This window comes from Rhinoraja longicauda, chromosome 2 (assembly GCF_053455715.1).
Source record: "Rhinoraja longicauda isolate Sanriku21f chromosome 2, sRhiLon1.1, whole genome shotgun sequence".
Classification (NCBI taxonomy): domain Eukaryota; kingdom Metazoa; phylum Chordata; class Chondrichthyes; order Rajiformes; family Arhynchobatidae; genus Rhinoraja; species Rhinoraja longicauda.
This window is the reverse complement of record NC_135954.1, coordinates 116,302,486-116,326,696: the sequence shown is the minus strand read 5'-3', so window position 1 is coordinate 116,326,696 and position 24,211 is coordinate 116,302,486. Positions and strand designations below refer to the sequence as shown.

General features: G+C 49.9%; 1 protein-coding gene across 1 annotated transcript in view; it reads right to left on the bottom strand.

The window, feature by feature from the left end:
* Positions 1-7,094: 7,094 nt before the first annotated feature.
* The window catches only part of LOC144607546 (alanine aminotransferase 2-like), a 47,748-nt gene continuing 30,631 nt past the window's right edge, over positions 7,095-24,211 (bottom strand). The window contains exons 6-10 of the mRNA XM_078424444.1: positions 18,220-18,388; positions 15,597-15,771; positions 12,399-12,554; positions 8,188-8,300; positions 7,095-7,548 (exon numbers count right to left, since the gene is read on the bottom strand). Coding sequence (XP_078280570.1) covers positions 7,458-7,548; positions 8,188-8,300; positions 12,399-12,554; positions 15,597-15,771; positions 18,220-18,388 — 704 coding nt within the window. The 3' untranslated portion in view covers positions 7,095-7,457. The remainder of the gene's footprint in view (positions 7,549-8,187; positions 8,301-12,398; positions 12,555-15,596; positions 15,772-18,219; positions 18,389-24,211) is intronic.

Genomic DNA, 24,211 nt, shown 5'->3' with positions numbered 1-24,211 from the left:
CTTCCTGTTCGTGCCACCAAAGTGGATAACCTCACATTTATCCACATTATACAGCATCTGCCCATTCATCCAACCTGTCGAAATCACCCTGCAACCTCATAGCATCCTCCTCACGGTTCACACTGCCACCCAGCTTTGTGTCATCTGCCAATTTGCTAATGTTACTTTTAATTCCTTCATCTAAATCATTAATGTATATTGTAAATAGCTGTGGTCCCAGCACCGAGCCTTGCGGTACCCCACTAGCCATTCTTAAAGGGACCCGTTAATCCTTACTTTTTGGTTCCTGTCTGCCAATCGATTTTCTATCCAGGTCAGTACCCTACCCCCCAATACCATGTGCTCTAATTTCGCCCACTAATTTCCTGTGTGGGACCTTATCAAAGGCTTTCTGAAAGTCCAGGTACACTGCATCCACTGGCTCTCCCTTGTCCTTTTTATTTATTACATCCTCAAAAAAATTCCAGATTAGTCAAGCATGATTTCCCCTTCATAAACCCATGCTGACTTGGACCGATCCTGTTACTGCGATCCAAATGCACAGTTATTACATCTTTGATCACATCAGCTTCATCCCCAACACTGATGTCAGACTAACTGGTCTATAATTAATTCCCTGCTTTCTCCCTCCTTGAAAAGTTGGGTAACATTAGCTATCCTCCAATCCACAGGAATTGATCCAGAATCTATAGAACATTGGAAAATGACCACCAATGTGTTCACGATTTCTAGCGCCACCTCCTTGAGTACCCTGGGATGCAGACCATCAGGTCCTGGGGATTTATCAGCCTTCAGGCCCATCAGTCTGCCCAACACCATTTTCTGACTATTGTGAATTTCCATCAGTTCCTCTGTCATCCTAGGTCCTCTGGCCACTAGTACATCTGGGAGATTGTTTGTGTCTTCCTTAGTGAAGACAGATCCAAAGTACCTGTTCAACTCGTTTGCCTTTTCCTTGTTCCCCATAATAAATTCACCTGTTTCTGTCTTCAAGGGACCCACATTTATCTTAACTAATTTTTTCCTCCACACACCTAAAGCTTTTACTATCCTTTATATTCTTGGCTACCTCACCTTCGTACTTCATCTTTTCTCCCCGTTTGGTCTTTTTAGCTACCTTCTGTTTAAAAGTTTCCCAATCCCCTGGCTTCTCGCTCACCTTTGCTATGTTATACAGCTTCTCTTTTATTTTTAGTGTCCTTGACTTCCCTTGACAGCCACGGTCACCTCTTACATCCTCTTTGGAATGAACTGATCCTGCATCTTCTGGATTTTTCCCAGAAATACCTGCCATTGCTGTTCCACCGTCATCCCTGCTAGGGTCCCTTTCCAGTCAACTTTAGCTCCTCCCTCATGCCTCCATAGTCCCCTTTGTTCAACTGGAATACTGATTTTACTTTCTCCCTCTCAAATTGCAGGAGGCAGGGTCTCTATTCCATGGAGCACAGGAGGATGAGGGGAGATCACACAAAGGGTGGTGGGTGTATGGAACAAGCTGCCAGAGGAAGTAGTTGAGGCTGGAACTATCCCATAGTTTAAGAAACAGACAGGTACATGGATAGGACAGGTTTGGAGGGATATGGCCCAAGTGCAGGCAAGTGGGACGAGTGTAGCTGCAACATTGGTGGCCGGTGTGGGCGAGTTGGGCCGAAGGGCCTGTTTGCACACTATGAGCTCACACCACAACGTCCACACACAGTAGCTCTCGTATAGTAACGGGACCTTGCGTTACACTGGTTGCCCTTCAGCACCACCCCTTGCAGGTGGGGATGGATGACATGGTGCAGCCTATGGGTAATCTGTTACTTGTTCACAATCTTTTTACAACTCCCAGATGTTCATGGGCCAGCTTTTTATATGCAGTGTTTTCTAAATAAAGTCTTGAAGTCACCAGCTGCATGTGTTGTCTGGAGGTTCACACCATTGCATACTTGGTTAAGTTGCGTTTATTGTCACATGCACAGGTACAGTGACAAGCGCAGCAAGATCACGGCACTCAGACACACACGACACACAACAAAGGTACTCAAAATTCTAAAAGGCGGAAGACTACCTCACCATTTGTGTGAACATCAGCACAATAATGCTGCAGTGAACAGGAAAGTGCAGACAGTTTAAACAATGGACAGGCAGCATTTCTGGAGAACATGGATAGATGGTGGTGTTTTTGGGTGAACATCCTTCAAAGGGTCCAGACGCAAAATGTCACTCATCACTAAGCCTAATCCGTCGGCTCAGTTACTCCAACATTTTGTGCCCTTTTGTCGAGAGCTCGTTTTTTATATATATATATATATATATACAAAAGCCTTGGGGTTTTCTTTCGTCCAACTCACGTCTGAGATTTCATTGGCCCTTCTACTGCCTTGTTTGAATTATGTCCTGCTCTCTGCCTCTTGCTCAAGGGCTTGGATTTCTCCCTCCTGATCTGTACAGAGGCATCTTTCTTTTTGTCAATCTAAAGTTCCCTTACCTTGTTGTCCTTGTCCTTACTGGAACATGCTGATCAGCTGGCCTTTAAATGAGTCCCACATGTTAGACTTCAGTAAGGCTTTTGACCAGGTTCCCCACAAGTGGCTCCTGTACAAGTTCAACCATGTAGGAATAGACGGCAATCTCTTAAAATGGATTGAGATCTCTTTGCAAGGAGACACCAGCGAGTTCTCTAGGAGGGAGAGACGTCTATTGAAACTCCTGTGACATCAGGTGTGCCACAGGGGACTGTCATGGGTCCATTGCTCTTCCTACTGTATATCAATGGCATTCCAAATGCAGTTTCGTCTGGAGTTCGACTTCGCAAATGATGCCATAATTTATAGAGAGATTAAAACACCAGAAGACAGCTTGTCCTTACAGAAGGATCTGGATGCTCTGTGAGTGGGGAAAACCTGGCTGATACTATTCAAAACAACCAAATGTCACACCATGCGTGTCTCGCACAAGACTAAACCACTTTTATTGGAATACAACATGGGTAGTTACACATTTTGCTTTCTGTCGACCATCACCCATATCTAGGAGTCGAATTAAGCAAAGATTTACGTTGGGCAATGCATATTAGTCAAGTGTCTTAACAAAGCAAATAGAACTCGGCCTTTTGAAAAGAGATTTCCACGCATGTAGTACATCGGTCAAAGAGAACGCCTACAAGTCCCTGGTCAGGCCCAAACTGTAGTATTGTGGAGCTGTATGGGATCCTTTCAACAACAAGAAGATCACCCTGGAGAAAGTACAACGCAGAGCAGCTCGCTTTGTCTGTAATAACTACAAGCGCAAATCAAGCGTGAATAATACGCTGACTTCTCTCGGATGGGACACCCTAGAGCTCCACAGAATCAGGCTAAGACTTATTGCAATTTACAAAGAGATTCACAAAATCACCTCATCAAATCTTCCGTCATCCCAGAGCATCAACTGCCATGAAACAAGACAAAATACCTCATCAACTTGTTAAATTTCAATAAACTTTGCGACTAATATTCCCTTTACCCTCCGACGATAAGGTAACGTTGTGTTACCACCCAACACATGTGCCCGATGGTCAGTCATTTAAACAGGGAGGGAATGGAATATGTTACCACTCAACACATGAGATGCTCCCGATGTTCAGTCATTTAAAAAGGGGATTGAGCAACTAGATCTCAACTTGGTCACAAAGGCCCACTTCAAAATGTCATCACTCTACTCACCCCGACCTGCGAGATAAACACTTATGAGATGTTTGCGCAGAAATCAACCAGGACCAGACGTGGACTTGCCAACAACAACTTCCAATTTACTCTCCCGAGTGCCTGCCCAGTGTTGTAACAATGCTGTAATGCTGGCTGTTGCTGGATGCTAAAGACCCTGGAGGAAGCTGGACAATGGCAGTTGTTCCTCAGGATGGAGAGATTCTGCTGCTCTCCGCCCATGACCTGAGGCTGCCGCGCTGACCGACGGGAGGCTGTGCGTGGGGCTGCAGCTGCCACTCTGAGCTCGAGGGATGAATCGCTCCTACCCACGGCTTCCAGCAGGTTGGCTCCAGATCCTGGTGCCGTGGCAATGTAGAAGGCTGGAGCCCGGCTAACCTGAAGCAGATGTTCCAGCTGTGGTTGCCAGAATGTTATCCGGAATTTGCTTCCCTTCTCTCAGAGCGTCCGGCTGCAAGAGATTGGGACCCATCTCCGACACGGGCTGGTTGGTGGCCAAGAACACAGCTCGGACACGCCACAGACCGAACCACGGCCTGCTGGATCTCTTGGTTGCTTGAGTGAAGCCACGTGCAAACTGGAGGAACAGCATTTCATCTCCTGCTTGGGCTCATAATTTGCTTGAGCAGCTTACAACCCAACACAATAGACACAGAATTCTCTAATTTAAAATAATCCCCCCCCCCCCTTCCCCTCTCTTCTCTCCCCCCCAAATGCAGTGCGCACATCGCTTCCACCTCGTCGGTCACCCTGACCCTGACCCCGTCTCCGTAAGCTCATTTCCCATGTCCGAGTAACACATTACCCTCTCCCCCATCCGTTTCCCCCCATGTACCTCCCACTGGCTTTACATTTCACTCATCTGGCAGCCTTTGGTCTCCTCAACTCCAGCATTTGTTGCTATTTCCACCCATCAGTCCATCAACCACCTCCCCGGTTGTCAACATTTGCAGCAGTATTTTGATTGGTTTGGCAGGTGGGCTGAGGAATGGTTGCTGGAATTTCATGTTCATAAGTTTTAGGCACGGAATTAGGCTATTCGGCCCATCAAGTCTACTCCAATCATAGAGTGACACAGTTTGGAAACAGGCCCTTTGGCCAACAAGTTCCAGCTACACTAGTCCCACCTGCCTGTATTTGGTCCATATCCCTGCAAACTTGTCCTATTCATGTACCTGTCTAACTGCTTCTTAAATGTTGGGATAGTCCCTGCCTCAACTACCTCCTCTGGCAGCTTGTTCCATACATCCACCACCCTTTGCGTGAAACAGTTACCCCTCAGATTCCTATTAAATCTTTTCTGGTCGGAGATAGATACAAAATGCTGGAGTAGCTCAGCAGGTCAGGCAGCATCTCTGGAGAGAAGGAATGGGTGACCTTTCAGGTTGAGACCCTTCTTCAGACTGATCTCATGTCCTCTGGTCCTCGATTCATCTACTCTGGGCAAGAAACTGTACCTGAGACAACTCAAGACCTGATCTATTCCTCTCATGATCTTATACACCTCTATAAGATCACCCCTCATCCTCCTGCTCTCCATGCTACTCAACCTCTCCCTTTAGCTCATACCATCTAGTCCTGGCATCATCCTCGTAAATCTTCTCTATACCCTTTCCAGCTTGATAACATCTTTCCTATTATGCGAAGCCCAGAACTGAACACAATACTTCTAGTGTGTCCTCACCAACATTTTATACAAGTGCAACATGACCTCCCAACTTCTCTACTCTGGATGATGAAGGCCAATGTGCCAAAAGCCTTTTTGAATACCCTATCTACCTGCGACTCCACCTCTGGTCTACACCACTACCAGAGCCCAACCATTGACTGAGTAAATGCAAAATGCACCTCCTCACATTTTTCTACATTAAATTCCATCAACCATTCCTCAGCCCACTTGGCCAATCGATCAAGATCCTGCTGCAATTTTTCACAACCATCTTCACTATCTGCAAAACCACCCACTTTTGTATCATCTGCAAATTTGTTAATCTTGCATGTATGTTCTTATCCAAATCATTGATATAGATGACAAACAGTAACGGACCCAGCACCGAATCCTGAGGCACACCACTAGTCATAGGATCACGGCTGATCTATCTCTCTCAACCCCATCCTGCTACCTTCTCCCTGTCATCCCCGACACCCATACTAATCAAGAACCTGTCAATTTCCGCCTTAAAAATATCCACAGCTGTCTGTGACAATTAATTGCACAGATTTACCGCCCTCTTGCTAACGAAATTCCATGTCATAAAGAAGCTTATTTTTATTCTGAGACTAAAGCCTCTGGGTCCTAGACTCTCCCAAGAGTGGGAAACATGCTCTCCACATTTACTCTATCCAGGCATTTCACTACTCTGTAAGTTCCTATGAAGTCCCCTCTCATCCTTCTAAACTCCAGCGAATATAGGTGAAGTGTCTTCAAAAGCCCATCATACGTTAACCCAATCATTACTGGGATCATTCTCGTAAACCTCCTCTGGGTCCTCTCCAACACCAGCACATCCTCAGATTTAGGGCCCAAAACTACTCACAATACTTCAAATGCAATCTGACCAGTGCCTTATAAAGCCTCAGCATTATATCCCTGTTTTTGTATTCTAGTGCTCTCAAAATAAACACTAGCATCGTGTTTGACTTACTATTCCTTACTATTGATTTGACTTGAAAATTAACTTTTTGGGAGTCCTGGTGCAGGACCCTTTGTACCTCCAAACTCTGAAGCCTCTCTCTATTTAGGAAATAGTCTGGGCCTTTATTCCTACTGCCAAAATGCACTCCACACTTACCTACATTGTACTCCATCTCTCACCCCACTCTGCCAACCTGTCCAAGCCCTTGTGCTTTCTCTGCACTACCTGGCCCTCCACCTATGCTCGTATTCTCTGCAAACTTGGCCAAAAAGCCAGAACCTTTCTCGCAGGGTGGACATGTCAAAGACTGGAGGGTACAGCTTCAAGGTGAGTGGGGCAAAGTTTTAAAGAGATGTGTGGGGCAGGTTGTTTAAATTAAAACACATGGTGGGATTGTGAAATATGCTGCCAGGGGTGGTAGTGGAGGGAGATATGAGAGTGGGATTTCAGAGGCTTTCAGATATGTTCATGGATATGCAGGGAACGGAAGGGTCTCATTCAGGCAGAGGAGATTGTTTTAAGAGAGCTCTTAAGGATAAGTCAAGGGGTATGGGGAGAAGGCAGGAAGGGGGTACTGATTGTGGATGATCACATTGAATGGTGGTGCTGGCTCGAAGGGCCGAATGGCCTCCCCCTACACCGATTGTCTATTGTCTTAACATGGCATCACGTCTGGCAAGGACATTGTGGGCCGAAAGGCCTGTTTTTGCGCTGTTCTGTTTTGCCCCTCTTGGCTTTCAATCAAACACACTTTCACCGACACGTGAGCTTTCAACATGTGTCTGTTTATTGGCGGCTCCACGGTGGCAAGTTCAGGTCAGGCAGGCGGTGGCGGGGGGGGTTGACGAGGTGGGTGCAAAGACTCTCCCAGGACTTAGGTGCCACACAAGGTGACCAGGGTCAGAGGGCAGAGATATAGCCTCTGAACCCTGCTATTGCACTGATACAGCTTTGAAATTGCACAGACTCCCTGTCTCCATTAACCTTGAACGCACCTCTCCCCCCCCCCCCCCTCCGACCCAGTTGCCTGACCTACTGGGGGCATTGATGACCAGCCCTGGTGCCCATTGACACCCCATGTTGCTGGTGCCAGCACCCTGGGCTTGCCCCTCTACCTGCCCTGAATGAGGATCTAGGAGTACTGCGCTACGAAGTCCAGGTAGAAGCACTTGAGTTTGGTGAGAAGGACTTTCAGCTTCTCCGTCTGGGGCAAGATAGTCATTCTGTGGAGAGAAGGGGCAAGGGACATGAGTTAGAGGGCACTGATTCAGTGGGACGGTACAGAAGGGGGTCCGCACTGTCGAGGGATGGTATACGGGGGCCACACTGGAGAGCCAGTACAGAAGGGGGGGCCGCACTGTCGAGGGATGGTATACGGGGGCCACACTGGAGCGGCAGTACAGAAGGGGGGGGCACACTGGAGGGGCGGTACAGAGGAAGGGGCGGTGCTGAGTGAGTGGGGTACTGAGGGAGTGGGGCACTGAGGGAGTGGGGTACTGAGGGAGGGGGGCACTGAGGGAGGGGGGCAATGAGGGAGGGGGCACTGAGGGAGGGGGGCACTGAGGGCGGGGGTACTGAGGGAGGGGGGCACTGAGGGAGGGGGGCACTGAGGGAGGGGGGTACTGAGTGGGGTACTGAGGGAGGGGGGCACTGAGGGAGGGGGGCACTGAGGGAGGGGGTACTGAGTGGGGTACTGAGGGAGTGGGGTACTGAGGGAGGGGGGCACTGAGGGAGGGGGTACTGAGGGAGGGGGGCACTGAGGGAGGGGGTACTGAAGGAGGGGGTACTGAGGGAGGGGGTATTGTGGAGGAGGAGCGGTGCTGAGGGATCATGGCACCGCAGGTGAGACTGCTCTCCCATACCTGAAGTGATGGGTCCCCTCTAGCTGGCCAAAGCCACTGCCCGGTACCACACAGATGCCCGTCTCCTCCAGCAGCTTCATGCAGAAGAACATGTCCGGGGCCTGTCCTGCCGCCTGAGGGAGAGAGCAACAGTCAGCACCGGCCTCCGCTCGGCCTACTCTGCCGTTCTATCCATCAAGGACAGCATAAAAATAAAAGAGCAGAAGTACAACAGAGCAAAGAAGAGTGGGAAGCCAGAGGATTGGGACTCTTTTAAAGAGCAACAGAAGATGACTAAGAAGGCAATACGGGGAGAAAAGATGAGGTACGAGGGTAAACTAGCCAATAATATAAAGGAGGATAGTAAAAGCTTTTTTAGGTATGTAAAGAGGGAAAAAATAGTCAAATGTGGGTCCCTTGAAGACAGAAGCAGGGGAATTTATTACGGGAAACAAGGAAATGGCAGACGAGTTGAACCGGTACTTTGGATCTGTCTTCACTAAGGAAGATACAAGCAATCTCCCAGATGTTCCAGTGGCCAGAGATCCTAGGGTGACGGAGGAACTGAAGGAAATCCACATTAGGCAGGAAATGGTGTTGGGTAGACTGATGGGACTGAAGGCTGATAAATCCCCAGGGCCTGATGGTCTGCATCCCAGGGTACTTAAGGAGGTGGCGCTAGAAATTGTGGACGCATTGGTGATCATTTTCCAATGTTCTATAGATTCAGGATCAGTTCCTGTGGATTGGAGGGTAGCTAATGTTGTCCCACTTTTTAAGAAAGGTGGGAGAGAGAAAACGGGAAATTATAGACCAGTTAGTCTGACATCAGTGGTGGGGAAGATGCTGGAGCCAATTATAAAAGACGAAATTGCGGAGCATTTGGATAGTAGTAACAGGATCGTTCCGAGTCAGCATGGATTTACGAAGGGAAAATCATGCTTGACTAATCTTCTGGAATTCTTTGAGGATGTAACTAGGAAAATTGACAGGGCAGAGCCGGTGGATGTGGTGTACCTTGACTTTCAGAAAGCCTTTGACAAGGTTCCACATAGGAGATTAGTGGGCAAAATTATAGCACATGGTATTGGAGGTAGGGTACTGACATGGATAGAAAATTGGTTGACAGACAGAAAGCAAAGAGTGGGGATAAATGGGTCCCTTTCAGAATGGCGGGCAGTAACTAGTGGGGTACCGCAAGGCTCGGTGCTGGGACCGCAGCTATTTACAATATACATTAATGACTTGGATGAAGGGATTAAAAGTACCATTAGCAAATTTGCAGATGATACAAAGCTGGGTGGTAGTGTGAACTGTGAGGAAGATGCTATGAGGTTGCAGGGTGACTTGGACAGGTTGTGTGAGTGCATGGTAAGAATAGGAAGGCAGAGTATTATCTGAATGGTGTCAAGTTAGGAACAAGGGACATACAACGAGATCTGGGTGTCCTAGTGCATCAGTCACTGAAAGGAATCATGCAGGTTCAGCAGGCAGTGAAGAAAGCCAATGGAATGTTGGCCTTCATAAAAAGAGGAGTTGAGTATAGGAGCAAAAAGGTCCTTCTGCAATTGTACGGGGCCCTAGTGAGACCGCACCTGGAGTATTGTGTGCAGTTTTGGTCTCCAAATTTGAGGAAGGACATTCTTGCTATTGAGGGCATGCAGCGTAGGTTTACTAAGTTAATTCCCGGAATGGCGGGACTATCATATGTTGAAAGACTGGAGTGACTAGGCTTGTATACACTGGAATTTAGAAGGATGTGAGGAGATCTTATCGAAACGTATAAGATTATTAAGGGGTTGGACACGTTAGAGGCAGGAAACATGTTCCCAATGTTGGGGGAGTCCAGAACAAGGGGCCACAGTTTAAGAATAAGGGGTCGGCCATTTAGAACTGAGATGAGGAAAAACGTTTTCAGTCAGAGAGTTGTGAATCTGTGGAATTCTGTGACTCAGAAGGCAGTGGAGGCCAATTCTCTGAATGCATTCAAGAGAGAGCTAGATAGAGCTCTTAAGGATAGCGGAGTCAGGGGGTATGGGGAGAAGGCAGGAACGGGGTACTGATTGAGAATGATCAGCCATGATCATATTGAATGGCTCGAAGGGCCGAATGGCCTCCTCTATTGTCTATTGCAGCTCCAACAACACATTAAGGTAGAGGAACCCTGGGACCAGACCCTGGGATGTTGTGGGAGGGAAATGTGGGGCCATGGCAGTGATATGTATCACCTGTCTACCCACGGGTGAGGGTTTGGAGGATTGGAGGAATGTTGTGCCTCTGTTTAACAAAGGCCAACATCAGAGGTGGATCTGAAGATGGGTCTTCATCAGAAACGTCCTATCCATGTTCTCCACAGATGCCTGACCCTCTGAGTTACTGCAGCTCTCTCTGTGTCTTTATCAGGCGGTCATGATGGCGCAGCGGTAGAGTTGCTGCCTTACAGCGCCGGAGACCCGGGTTCCATCCCGGCTATGTACCTTCTCCCCGTGTCCTGCGTGGGTTTTCTCCCACACTCCAAAGACGTGCAGGTTTGTAGGTTAATTGGCTTGGTGTATGTGTAAATTGTCCCTCGTGTGTGTCGGATAGTATTAATGTTCGGGGATCGCTGGTCAGTGCGGACCCGGTGGGCCGAAGGGCCTGTTTCCGCACTGTATCTCTAAAACTAAACTGAATCAGTAGTGGATGGGACATTGGACAGGACTGTGAGAGACCATTCAGAAAGGCAAGGGCGTGTAGCATGGTTTTGTGAATGGAAGATTATGTCTCACCAACCCTATTGAGTATTTTTGATGCGGTGACCAAGATTGACGAGGCAGGGCGGTAGACGTTGTCTAGATGGACATTAAGAAGAACTTTGACAAGGTGCCACATGGTCGGCTGGTGTGGAGGGTTAGACCACGTGGCATGCAGGGTGACCTGGACAGGTTGAGTGAGTGGGCAGATGCGTGCCATATGCAGTATAATATAGATAAATGTGAGGTTATCCACTTTGGCGGCAGAAACAAGGAGGCAGATTATTATCTCAATGGAGTTGAGGTAAGGGGGAAGTGCAGCGAGACCTGGGTGTCCTTGTACACCAGTCACTGAAGGTTGGCGTGCAGGTACAGCAGGCAGTGAAGAAAACTAATGGCATGTTGGCCTTCATAACGAGAGGATTTCAATATAGGAGTAACTAGGTTCTTCTGCAGTTGTATAGGGCCCTGGTAAGACCACGTCTGGAGTATTGTGTACAGTTTTGGTCTCCTAATTTGAGGAAGGGCATCCTTGTAATTGAGGCAGTGCAGCGTAGGTTCACGAGATTGATCCCTGGGATGGCGGGACTGACATATGAGGAAAGATTATAAAGACTAGACTTGTATTCACTGGAGTTTAGAACGATGAGAGGGGATCTTATGAAACATATAAAATGATAAAAGGACTGGATAAGCTAGATGCAGGAAAAAAATTCCCAATGTTGGGCGAGTCCAGAACCAGGGGCCACAGTCTTAGAATAAAGGGGAGGCCATTTAAAACTGAGATGAGAAAAAACTTTTTCATCCAGAGAATCGTGAATTTGTGGAATTCTCTGCCACAGAGGGCAGTGGAGGCCAAATCTCTGGATGGATTTAAGAGAGAGTTAGATAGAGTTCTAGGGGCTAGTGGAACCAAGGGATATGGAGAGAAGGCAGGCACGGGGTATTGATTGGGGAGGATCAGCCATGATCACAATGAATGGCGGTGCTGGCTCGAAGGGCTGAATGGCCTCCTCCTGCACCTGTTTTCTGTTTCCAAGAGCAAGGCAACTGCATTCACACTTGGCTGGAGGATGGGAGGTTTCTACTTCAGACTGGAGCCCCGTGAACAGTGGTTTCACAGGGACTGGTGGGTAGGTGCTGAGTCCACTGTCGTTATTTATTGATATCCCTGTGTGTTGCCCGTCTCCGTGTTACTAACCACAGGGTGATCATTCTGCCTGTCCTCACTGTCTGTATCCATGCCCCCAGCGTGTCCGTGTACCCAACCCACCCGTGCCCCTGGTATGTCCATGTGCCCAGCCCACCCATGCCCCTGGTATGTCCATGTACACAGCGTATCCATGCCCATGACACCAGTGTGTGAGTGTGCCGTGCTGGCGTGCCCGTGTCTGCAGCGTGGGGGGGGGTCCGTGTCCCCGGCCTGTACCTGTCCCTGCCCGGCCTGTGGCCGTGCCGTGCCGTGCCGTGCCGTGCCGTGCCGTGCCGTGCTGGCGTTACCTGAGCGGCCGCAATGGCCCTGGGCGGGATGTCGATGCGGGGGAACGAGTACATCGCTCCCTGCACGGGGTTACAGCGGATGCCAGGCACACCAAGGAACATCTCCTCCGTCAGCCGAGCTCTCTCCGCCAGCGCACCTAGCACCTGCCGCCTCTCCTGGGGAGTGAGGGAGTGAGGGGAGAGTCAGGGGCCACACAACACACAAGCCTCCCAGGCCAGGGAAGGTCACCTCACACCCAAACCACTCTCACGCCTCCAGCAGAGCAGTGCATCACACAAACACATCAATGCCGACCCTTCTGCCCACACTAGCCCCACAGTGGCGTGGCGGTAGAGTTGCCGCACACCCTTGCTCGATCCTGACTACGTTTGCTGTCTGTACGGAGTTTGTACGTCCTCCCTGTGACCGCGTGGGTTTTCTCCGGGTGCTCCGGTTTTCTCCCACACGCCAAAGACATTCAGGTTTGTAGGTTAAGAGATATAAGAAAATAACTGCAGATGCTGGTACAAATCGATTTATTCACAAAATGCTGGAGTAACTCAGCAGGTCAGGCAGCATCTCGGGAGAGAAGGAATGGGTGACGTTTCGGGTCGAGACCCTTCTTCAGACTGATGTCAGGGGGGCGGGACAAAGGAAGGATCCGTCCTGCCCCCCTGACATCAGTCTGAAGAAGGGTCTCGATCCGAAACATCACCCTTTCTTTCTCTCCCGAGATGCTGCCTGACCTGCTGAGTTACTCCAGCATTTTGTGAATAAACAGGTTTGTAGGTTAATCGACTTCTGTGTATTGTCCACCGTGTGTAGAACAGAATCAGTGTACGGGTGGCAGCACAGACTCAGTGGGCCGAAGGGCCTGTATCCCCCGATATCGCTAAGCAGAACTACGCTAATACCACTTGCCCACATTAGCACCGTGTCCCCCTCTGCCTCACTTACTCCAAATGCCTCTGATTGTAGCCGACTCCACCATCCCTCCTGGCAGAGAATTCCAGAAATCAGCCACAATCTTGGAAGAAAATGAACACCCCTTGGATCCTGTTTATCTCTGTACTCTCGCCTTCAACCTGTGCCCTCTAGTCGTAGACTCCTCTACCCTGGGGAAAGGACTATGACAAGCCACCTTATCCCTGCCCCTCATGACTTGCTGCACCTCTCTCTACCAGGCCAACCCCCAGCCTCCCTCCCTCCATGGACACACGCCCAGCCTGTCCAGCCCTGAAATACAGTCCTTCAACACAGGCGACAGACAGCGTGCTGACTCTCCCTCCCCACAGTTACAGCACCCTTCCTGCAGTGTGGGGAGCTCAATCATGTATGGTCAGTCCTCAAGTCAGGTCTGGACAGACACCTCAACAGACAAGGCAATGAGGGTCATGGGTCTAATGTGGGCAGCTGGGGTTAGTGTCGAGAGGTTATTGTGGACACCTTGGGCCGAAGGCTGTACAGTGGTTGTGTGACACAGTCAGACATGCCCAGGAAATGGTGTACACACATCACCCCCACTCCCAACCTGTCCTCACCCACTCCCTCTCCCAGCCTCCTCTCCTGTACTCCCCCTCCTGCACACCCGACCCTCCTCTAACCCCACCCATACCCCCCATCCTCTACCCCCCCACCCATACCCCCCTCATCTACCCCCCCCATACCCTCCTCCTCTACCCCCCACCCATAACCCCCTCATCTACCCCCCACCCATACCCCCTCATCTACCCCCCTCCCATACCCTCCTCCTCTACTCCCCAGCCATACCCCCCTCATCTACCCCCCCTCCCTTGTCCCCCTATACCCCCCACCCATACCCCCCTCATCTACCCCCCCTCCCATACCCCCCTACTCTACCCCACACCCATACCCCTCATCTACCCCACTCCCATACGCCCCTCCTCTACCCCCCACCCATACCCACCTCCTCTACCCCCCACCCATACCCCCCTCCTCTACCCCCTCCATACCCCCCTCCTCTACCCCCCTCCATACCCACCTCCTCTACCCCCCACCCATACCTCCCCTCCTTTACCCCCACCCATACCTCCCCCCACCCATACCTCCCCCCACCCATACCTCCTCATCCACTTCCCCCTACCCATACCTCCCCTCCTCTACCCCCCACCCATAGTCCCCTCCTATACCCCCTACCCATACCCACCTCCTCTACCCCCCACCCATAGCCCCCTCCTCTACCCCCCCCTCTACCACCCACCCATACCCACTTCCTCTACCCCTCACCCATACCCCCCTCCTCTACCCCCCCACCCATACCGGCCCTCCTCTATCCCCCCCACCCATACCCCCCTCCTCTACCCCCCACCCATACCTCCCCTCCTTTACCCCCACCCATACCTCCCCCCACCCATACCTCCTCATCCACTTCCCCCTACCCATACCTCCCCTCCTCTACCCCCCACCCATAGTCCCCTCCTATACCCCCTACCCATACCCACCTCCTCTACCCCCCACCCATAGCCCCCTCCTCTACCCCCCCTCTACCACCCACCCATACCCACTTCCTCTACCCCCCACCCATACCCACCTCCTCTACCCCCCACCCATACCTCCCCTCCTTTACCCCCACCCATACCTCCCCCCACCCATACCTCCTCATCCACTTCCCCCTACCCATACCCACCTCCTCTACCCCCCACCCATACCCACTTCCTCTACCCCTCACCCATACCCCCCTCCTCTACCCCCCCACCCATACCTGCCCTCCTCTATCCCCCACCCATACCCACCTCCTCTACCCCCCACCCATACCCACCTCCTCTACCCCCCACCCATACCTCCCCTCCTCTACCCCCCACCCATACCTTCCTTCCTCTACCCCCACCCATTCCTCCCCTCCTCCCACCCACCCATACCTCCCCTCCTCTTCCCCCACACCAAACCCCAAACCCTTTCCCCTCCTACCCCACCCCTCCTCCTCCCCAGCACATCCCCTCCTCCCCAGCAACCCTTAACCCCCTAAGCCTCTCCACATACTCACCCACCCGCCTCCACAACCCTGCCACCTTCCCCACTCCCCTCTCCATCTCCTTCCCCCTCCTCCATCCATAATCCTCCCGTTCCCCACACCTCCCCACTCCCCTCCCCTCCACAACCCGTCCCCCTCCTCCTCCCCAACCCCACTCCCATCCCATCAACTCCGCTCCACAACCCTTCCCCCTCCCCCCCCATCCATCTGTCGGCAGGTCCCTGACCTCCAGGAAGGTGTGGTGTGAGGGTTCGTGGGGCTGGGGAGGGTCGGTGATGATGCCCATCACGGCCTGCCCGCTGACAGGGGGGCAGAGTCGCACTGACACCAGCTTCACCAGCTCCGCCTTCACACCAGGGTCCAGGTTCACGTACTCCACGTATCCCCCACGATAACCGCACCTGCCAAGACCGCAACACGTCAGAGCGTGGAACACGGCACACATCATACAACTTGCAACTGAGAACACGTCACGGAACATGGAACATGGAACACACAACATGGAAACCTAACACAGAACATGGAACACATAATATAGAATCCTAACACAGAACATGGAATAAATCTGAACATGAAATACAGAACACACCACAGAACCTGGACCATAGAACACATCATGCAACATGGACCACATCACGCAATATGGACCACATCACGCAACATGGACCACATCACGCAACATGGACCACATCACGCAACATGGACCACATCACGCAACATGGACCACGTCACGCAACATGGACCACATCACACAACATGGAACACATCACACAACATGGACCACGTCACACAACATGGAACACTTCACACAACATGGACCACATCACACAACATGGAACACATCACACAACATGGAACACATCACACAACATGGAACACATCACACAACATGGAACACATCACACAACATGGAACACATCACACAACATGGACCACATCACACAACATGGAACACATCACACAACATGGAACACATCACACAACATGGAACACATCACACAACATGGAACACATCACACAACATGGAACACATCACACAACATGGAACACATCACATAGACCATGAAGTAGATTAGAACACGGAACACCTAACAAAGAACATAGAGACAGAGTCATACAGCGCAGAAACAGGCCCTTCGGCCCAACTTGCCCACACCGGCCAACATGTCCCAGCTACACTAGTCCCACCTGCCAGCATTTGGTCCATATCCCTCCAAACCTGTCCTATCCATGTACCTGTCTTAAATGTTGGGATAGTCCCAGCCTCAACTACATCCTCTGGCAGCTTGTTCCATACATCTACCACCATTTATGTGAAAAAGTTACCATTCAGATTCCTATTAAATCTTTTCCACTTCACCTTAAACCTATGTCCTCTGGTGCTTGATTCACGTATTCTCGGCAGGAGATTGTGCATTTCATGATCTTATACATCTCTATAAGATCAACCCTATGCTCGAAGGAATAGAATCCCAGCCCACTCAACCTCCCCCTGTAGCTCGGACCCTCTAGTCCTGGCAACATCCTCGTAAATCTTCTCTGTACCCTTTCCAGCTTGACAACATCTTTCCTTTAACAGGGTGCCTGGAACTGAACACATTACTCTAAATGCGGATTCACCAACGTCTTATACCACTGCAACATAGCCTCCCAACGTCTAAACTCAATACTCTGACTGATGAAGACCAATGTGCCAACAACTGCAAGTTCCCTCTGGTCTACACCATACCCCACAGCCCTTCCATTCACTATGTAGGTCCTGCCCATGTTAGACTTCCTAAAATGCACCACCTCACATTTCTGTATTAAATTTCATAACCATTCCTCAGCCCACCTGGTCAATCGATCCAGATCCTGCTGCAATTTTTCATGCGCAACTTCACTATCTGCAAATCCACCCACTTCTGCATCATCTGCAAACTTGCTAATCTTGCAGGTTCAATGAGGTTTAATCTTGTTCTCATCTAAATCATTGATGTAGATGACAAACAGTAACGGGCCCAGCACTGAACCCTGAGGCACACCACTAGTCACAGGCCTCCAGTCCGAGAAGCAACCTTCCACCATCACCCTCTGCTTCCTTCCATGGAGCCAATTTGCTGTCCATTCAGCTATCTCTCCTTGGATCCCACGCGATCTAACCTTCCAGAGCAGCCTCCCATGTGGAACCTTGTCGAATGCTTTGCTGGTCTATATATACATCTACAGCTCTGCCCTCATCGACCTTTTTGATTTGTAATTTGTGAGACACGACCTTCCACGTAAATATCCCTAATCAACCCTTGCCAATCTAAATGTCTGAATAGCCTATCCCTCGGAATGCAAGTAACTTTCCAACTACAGATGTTCAGCTCACTGGCCTGTCGTCATGGAATAGATCAGAACACGGAACCTGGAACATAGAACACGTCACAGAACATAGAACACATATTATGGAATAGATCAGAACACGGAACACAGAAACATCATAGAACACGGAACATTTAGAGTAGATCAGAGTGGAATCCGTCATGGAACTTGGAGCATAGAACACGTCACAGAACACGCAACACCTCACACAGAACATGGAACACAGAACAACAGGCAACCCCTCAGCCCACAACATCTATGCTGACAAGTTAGACCGGTGGGGAGAATGTGCAGGGAGAGAGGGCAGGGGTGAGCAGTGGGATGGAGGGGTGGGGGTGAAGCGTGAGGGGAAGGCTGGTTGAGAGGGTCCCACGGTGTTTTCGGCAAGGAGGGACGTGTGCACTGGTTCAATGGAGGGGGGGGGGGGGTCAGATCCGGAGTGTGCCGGTGTGGGGTGAGGGTCGAGGGTCAGGGGTCACTGTGCCCCTGGAGATACTCACTCTCCCATGTAGCACTTGGAGACTGAGTGGAAGGAGGCGAGCTCGACCACATCAGAGTACGCCGGGCCCATCTCAAACAGCACCTTCTTGAAGGAGTGGAACTGGCAGCCAGCCGCGTACACGTTGTCCTGGTACACCTGGGGGGTGAGAACAGTACAGTTACACCCCCCTTACTCAGTGTCATCCCACTCTGGTACACCTGGGGGTGGGGATAGTAGTCACACCCCCCTTACTCAGTGTCATCCCACTCTGGAACATATGGGGGGTGAGAACAGTACAGTTACACCCCCTTACTCAGTGTCACCCCCACCCTGGGTCACCTGGGGGGTGGGGACAGTAGTCACACCCCCTTACTCAGTGTCACCCCACTCTGGGGGTGGGGACAGTAGTCACACCCCCCTTGCCCACTGTCACCCCCACCCTGGGTCACCTGGGGGGTGGGGATAGTAGTCACACCCCCTTGCCCACTGTCACCCCCACCCTGGGTCACCTGGGGGGTGGGGATAGTAGTCACACCCCCTTGCCCACTGTCACCCCCACCCTGGGACACCTGGGGGTGGGGATAGTAGTCACACCCCCTTGCCCACTGTCACCCCCACCCTGGGTCACCTGGGGGTGGGGACAGTAGTCACACCCCCTTACTCAGTGTCACCCCCACTCTGGGGGTGGGGATAGTATCTTCAGCTGACCACCCCCCTCCCCACCCCACATTCTCACCCATTACCTCCTCCCCCACAGTCTGAGGAAGAGGCACCAACAGTGACAGACCACAGGCCCTTCAGTCCACAATGTCCATGTCGAACATGTCAAACTAATCTCTGCTCGTACAAGATCCATATTCCTCCATTCCATGTGTCTATTCAAAATGCTCTGAAATACCCCCATGATATCGCCTCCGCTACTACCCCCAGCAGCACATTGCAGGTACTCACCACCCTCAGTGCAAAAACATGGCCTGCACCTCTCCTTTAAACTTTGCTTCTCTCATCTGAAAGCTATGCCCTCTCGTCTTTGACATTTCCACTTCTGCGAGCAAGAGTGCGAGTGTCAACCCCATCTATGCCTCTCATCATTTTATACACTTCTATCAGATCTCCTCTCAGCCTCTGAAACTCCAGAGGAAAGTATGATGTTGTGGGAATCACTGAGACATGGTTACAAGAGGACCAGGGCTGGGAGCTGAATATTCAGGGGTACACAACGTATAGAAAAAACAGGCAGGTGGGGAGAGGGGGCGGGGTCACTCTGTTGGTAAGGAATGATATTCACTCCCTTGCAAGGGGTGACATAGAATCAGGAGATGTAGAATCAGTATGGATAGAGATAAGGAATTGTAAGGGTAAAAAGACCCTAATGGGAGTCATCTACAGGCCCCCAAACAGTAACCTCGACATAGGGTGCAAGTTGAATCAGGAGCTAAAATTGGCGTGTCACAAATGTAATGCTACGGTGGTATGGGAGATTTCAACATGCAGGTAGACTGGGAAAATCAGGTTGGAAATGGACCCCAGGAAAGAGAGTTTGTAGAGTGCCTCCGAGATGGATTCTTAGAACAGCTTGTACTGGAGCCTACCAGGGAGAAGGCAATTCTGGATTTAGTGTTATGTAATGAACCTGACCTGATAAGGGGACTCGAGGTAAATGAGCCATTAGGAGGCAGTGACCACAATATGATAAGTTTTACTCTACAAATGGAGAGGGAGAAGGGAAAATCGGAGGTGTCAGTATTACAGTATAGCAAAGGGGATTACAGAGGCATGAGGCGGGAGCTGGCCAGAATTGAGTGGAAGGAGGCCCTAGCAGGGAAGACGGAGGGACAGCAATGGCAGGTATTCCTGGGAATAATGCAGAGGTTGCAGGATCAATTTATCCCAAAGAGGAGGAAAGATTCCAAGGGGAGTAAGAGGCACCCGTGGCTGACAAGGGAAGTCAAGGACAGCATATAAATAAAAGGGAAGAAGTATAACATAGCAAAGAAGAGTGGGAAGCCAGAGGATTGGGACTCTTTTAAAGAGCAACAGAAGTTAACTAAAAAGGCAATACGGGGAGAAAAGATGAGGTACGAGGGTAAACTAGCCAATAATATAAAGGAGGATAGTAAAAGCTTTTTTAGGTATGTGAAGAGGAAAAAATAGTCAAGGCAAATGTGGGTTCCTTGAAGACAGAAGCAGGGGAATTTATTATGGGGAACAAGGAAATGGCAGAAGAGTTAAACCGTTACTTTGGATCTGTCTTCACTGAGGAGGATACACACAATCTCCCAGATGATCTAGTGGCCAGAGATCCTAGGGTGACAGAGGAACTGGAGGAAATCCACATTAGGCAGGAATACGTTTTGGGTAGACTGATGGGACTCAAGGCTGATAAATCCCCAGGACCTGATGGTCTGCATCCCAGGGTGCTTAAGGAGGTGGCTCTAGAAATTGTGGACGCATTAGTAATTATTTTCCAATGCTCTATAGATTCCGGGTCAGTTCCTGTGGATTGGAGGGTAGCTAATGTTATCCCACTTTTCAAGAAAGGAGGGAGAGAGAAAACGTGAAATTATAGACCAGTTAGTCTGACATCAATGGTGGGGAAGATGCTGGAGTCAATTATAAAAGACGAAATTGCGGAGCATTTGGATCGCAGTAACAGGGTCGTTCCGAGTCAGCATGGATTTACGAAGGGGAAATCGTGCTTGACTAATCTACTGGAATTTTTTGAGGATGTAACTAGGAAAATTGACAGGGGAGAGCCGGTGGATGTGGTGTACCTCGACTTTCAGAAAGCCTTCAACAAGGTCCCACATAGGAGAATGTCGGGCAAAATTAGAGCACATGGTATTGGAGGTAGGGTACTGACAATGATAGAAAGTTGGTTGACAGACAGAAAGCAAAGAGTGGGGATAAATGGGTCCCTTTCAGAATGGCAGGCAGTGACTAGTGGGGTACCACAAGGTTCGGTGTTGGGACCGCAGCTATTTACAATATACATCAATGACTTGGATGAAGGGATTAAAAGTACCATTAGCAAATTTGCCGATGATACAAAGCTAGGTGGCAGTGTGAACTGTGAGGAAGATGCTATGAGGTTGCAGGGTGACATGGACAGGTGGTGTGAGTGGGCGGATGCATGGCAGATGCAGTTTAATGTGGATAAGTGTGAGGTTATCCACTTTGGTGGTAAGAATAGGAAGGCAGAATATTATCTGAATGGTGTCAAGTTAGGAAAAGGGGACGTATAACAAGATCTGGGTGTCCTAGTGCATCAGTCACTGAAAGGAAGCATGCAGGTACAGTGGGCAGTGAAGAAAGCCAATGGAATATTGGCCTTCATAACAAGAGGAGTTGAGTATAGGAGCAAAGAGGTCCTTCTGCAGTTGTACAGGGCCCTAGTGAGACCGCACCTGGCGTACTGCGTGCAGTTTTGGTCTCCAAATTTGAGGAAGGATATTCTTGCTATTGAGGGCGTGCAGCGTAGGTTTACTAGGTTAATTCCCGGAATGGCGGGACTATCATCATATCATCATATCATATATATACAGCCGGAAACAGGCCTTTTCGGCCCTCCAAGTCCGTGCCGCCCAGCGATCCCCGTACATTAACACTATCCTACACCCACTAGGGACAATTTTTTACATTTACCCAGCCAATTAACCTACATACCTGTACGTCTTTGGGACTGTCATATGTTGAAAGACTGGAGCGACTAGGTTTGTATACACTGGAATTTAGAAGGATGAGAGGGGACCTTATCGAAAACTATAAGATTATTAAGGGGTTGGACATGTTAGAGGCAGGAAACATGTTCCCAATGTTGGGGGAGTCCAGAACCAGGGGCCACATTTTAAGAATAAGGGGTAGGCCATTTAGAACAGAGATGAGGAAAAACTTTTTTAGTCAGAGAGTTGTGAATCTGTGGATTTCTCTGCCTCAGAGGGCAGTGGAGGCCAATTCTCTGAATACATTCAAGAGAGAGCTAGATAGAGCTCTTAAGGATAGCGGAGTCAGGGCGTTTGGGGAGAAAGCAGGAACGGGGTACTGATTGAGAGTGATCAGCCATGATCACATTGAATGGCGGTGCTGGCTCAAAGGGCCGAATGGCCTCCTCCTGCACCTATTGTCTATTGTCTATTGTCGATTGAAACAATGTCTCCTTATAGTTAAGACTGTGTGATCCAGGCATCATTCTGATAGACACAAAACGCTGGAGTAACTCAGCAGGTCAGGCAGCATCTCCGGAGCGAAGGAATGGGTGACGTTTCGGGTCGAGACCCTTCTTCAGACTGATGTCAGGGGAGGGGCAGGACAGAGATAGAATGTAGTCGGGGACAATAAGATTGGTGGGAGAACTGGGAAGTGGGAGGGGATAGAGAGGGAAAGCAGGGACTATCTGAAGTTAGAGAAGTCAATGTTCATACCGCTGGGCTGTAACGTACCCAAGCAAAATATGAGGTGCTGTTCCTCCAATTTGCACTGGGCCTCACTCTGACAATGGAGGATGTCCAGGACAGAAAGATCAGATTGGGAATGGGAGGGGGAGTTGAAGTGCTGAGCCACCAGGAGATCAGGTTGGTTGAGACGGACTGAGCGGAGGTTTGGCGATACGTTCGCCGAGCCTGCGCTTGGTCTCAACAATATACAGGTGTTGACACCTGGAACAGCGGATACAGTAAATGAGGTTGGAGGACGTGCAGGTGAACCTCTGCCTCACCTGAAAAGACCATCGGGGTCCTTGGACGGAGTGGAGGGGGGAGTTAAAGGGACAGGTGCTGCATCTCCTGCGGTTGCAGGGGAAAGTACTTGGGGAGGGGGTGGTTTGGGTGGGAAGGGACGAGTTGACCAGGGAATTGCGCAGGGAACTGTCTCTGTGGAAAGCGGTGGAGATGGGAAGATGTGGCCAGTAGTAGGTTCCAATTCGAGGTGGCGAAAGGCTGATGGGGTGGAAGGTGAGGACAAGGAGAACTCTGTCCTTGTTACGAATGGGAAGAGGGGGAGCAAGAGCGGAGCTGCGGGATATCGAGGAGGCCCTAGTGAGAGCCTCATCTGTAATGGAAGAGGGGAACCACCGACTCCTAAAGAATGAGGACATCTCCAATGACCTGGTCTGGAAAACCTCATCCTGGGCAGAGATGCGGCATAGACGGAGGAATTGGAAGTAAGGGATAAGCAGGGTTGGAAGAAGTGTGATCTAGATAGCTATGGGAGTCAGTGCATTGTCAGAGTGAGTGAGGCACAGCACAAACTGGAGGAACAACACCTCATATTTTCACGTGGGCAGCTTACACCCCAGTGGTATGAACATTGACCTCTCATTTCAAGTAACCCATGCTTTCCCTCTCCCTTCCCAGTTCTCCCACCAATCTTACCGTCTCCGACTACATTTTTTCTCTGTACCACCCACTCCCGACATCAGTCTGAAGCAAATATAATAGAATGAAGCAAAAACAGACCACTCGACCCTAAAAACCGTAGCAGGTCATGGGTAAATTTCAAGGCCATTTTAGGAAGCAGATACTGTGTGCTAGACTGGGCAGTGTTCACAACTCTGCCATTTCTTTGTATATAAAATGTTTGCAAACAGTTATTTTTGTTCAACTTCTTGGATAAGTTGACAGTTGACATTTATAACTATTTCTTGAAAAATTGCTGCTTCGTGATCATTAAACTTTGGATGTCACTGATTGGATATTTGCACTAGAGATCCACTCTATCTGTATCAGGCCAATTGGTCATATTTAATGAACTGGTCTTCTTTGCTTTCTCTGTTCATTTTAATTTCACCTCCACGAGCTGTGTCTCTATTTGTTTTATTTTAAAAAGGCATTTGGAAACAATAGAACTCTACTATATCCACAGTATAATTGAAAAGACATTTAACTTTATACTTAGAGCCAAGAAAATTTGAATTGGTGAATTCATTAGTTAAAAACCCTTGACAGTCACAAAAATGACCAATGCTGCCTGACGTGGTACAGAAGCATGAATCCAATTCAAATAGACACAGTGGT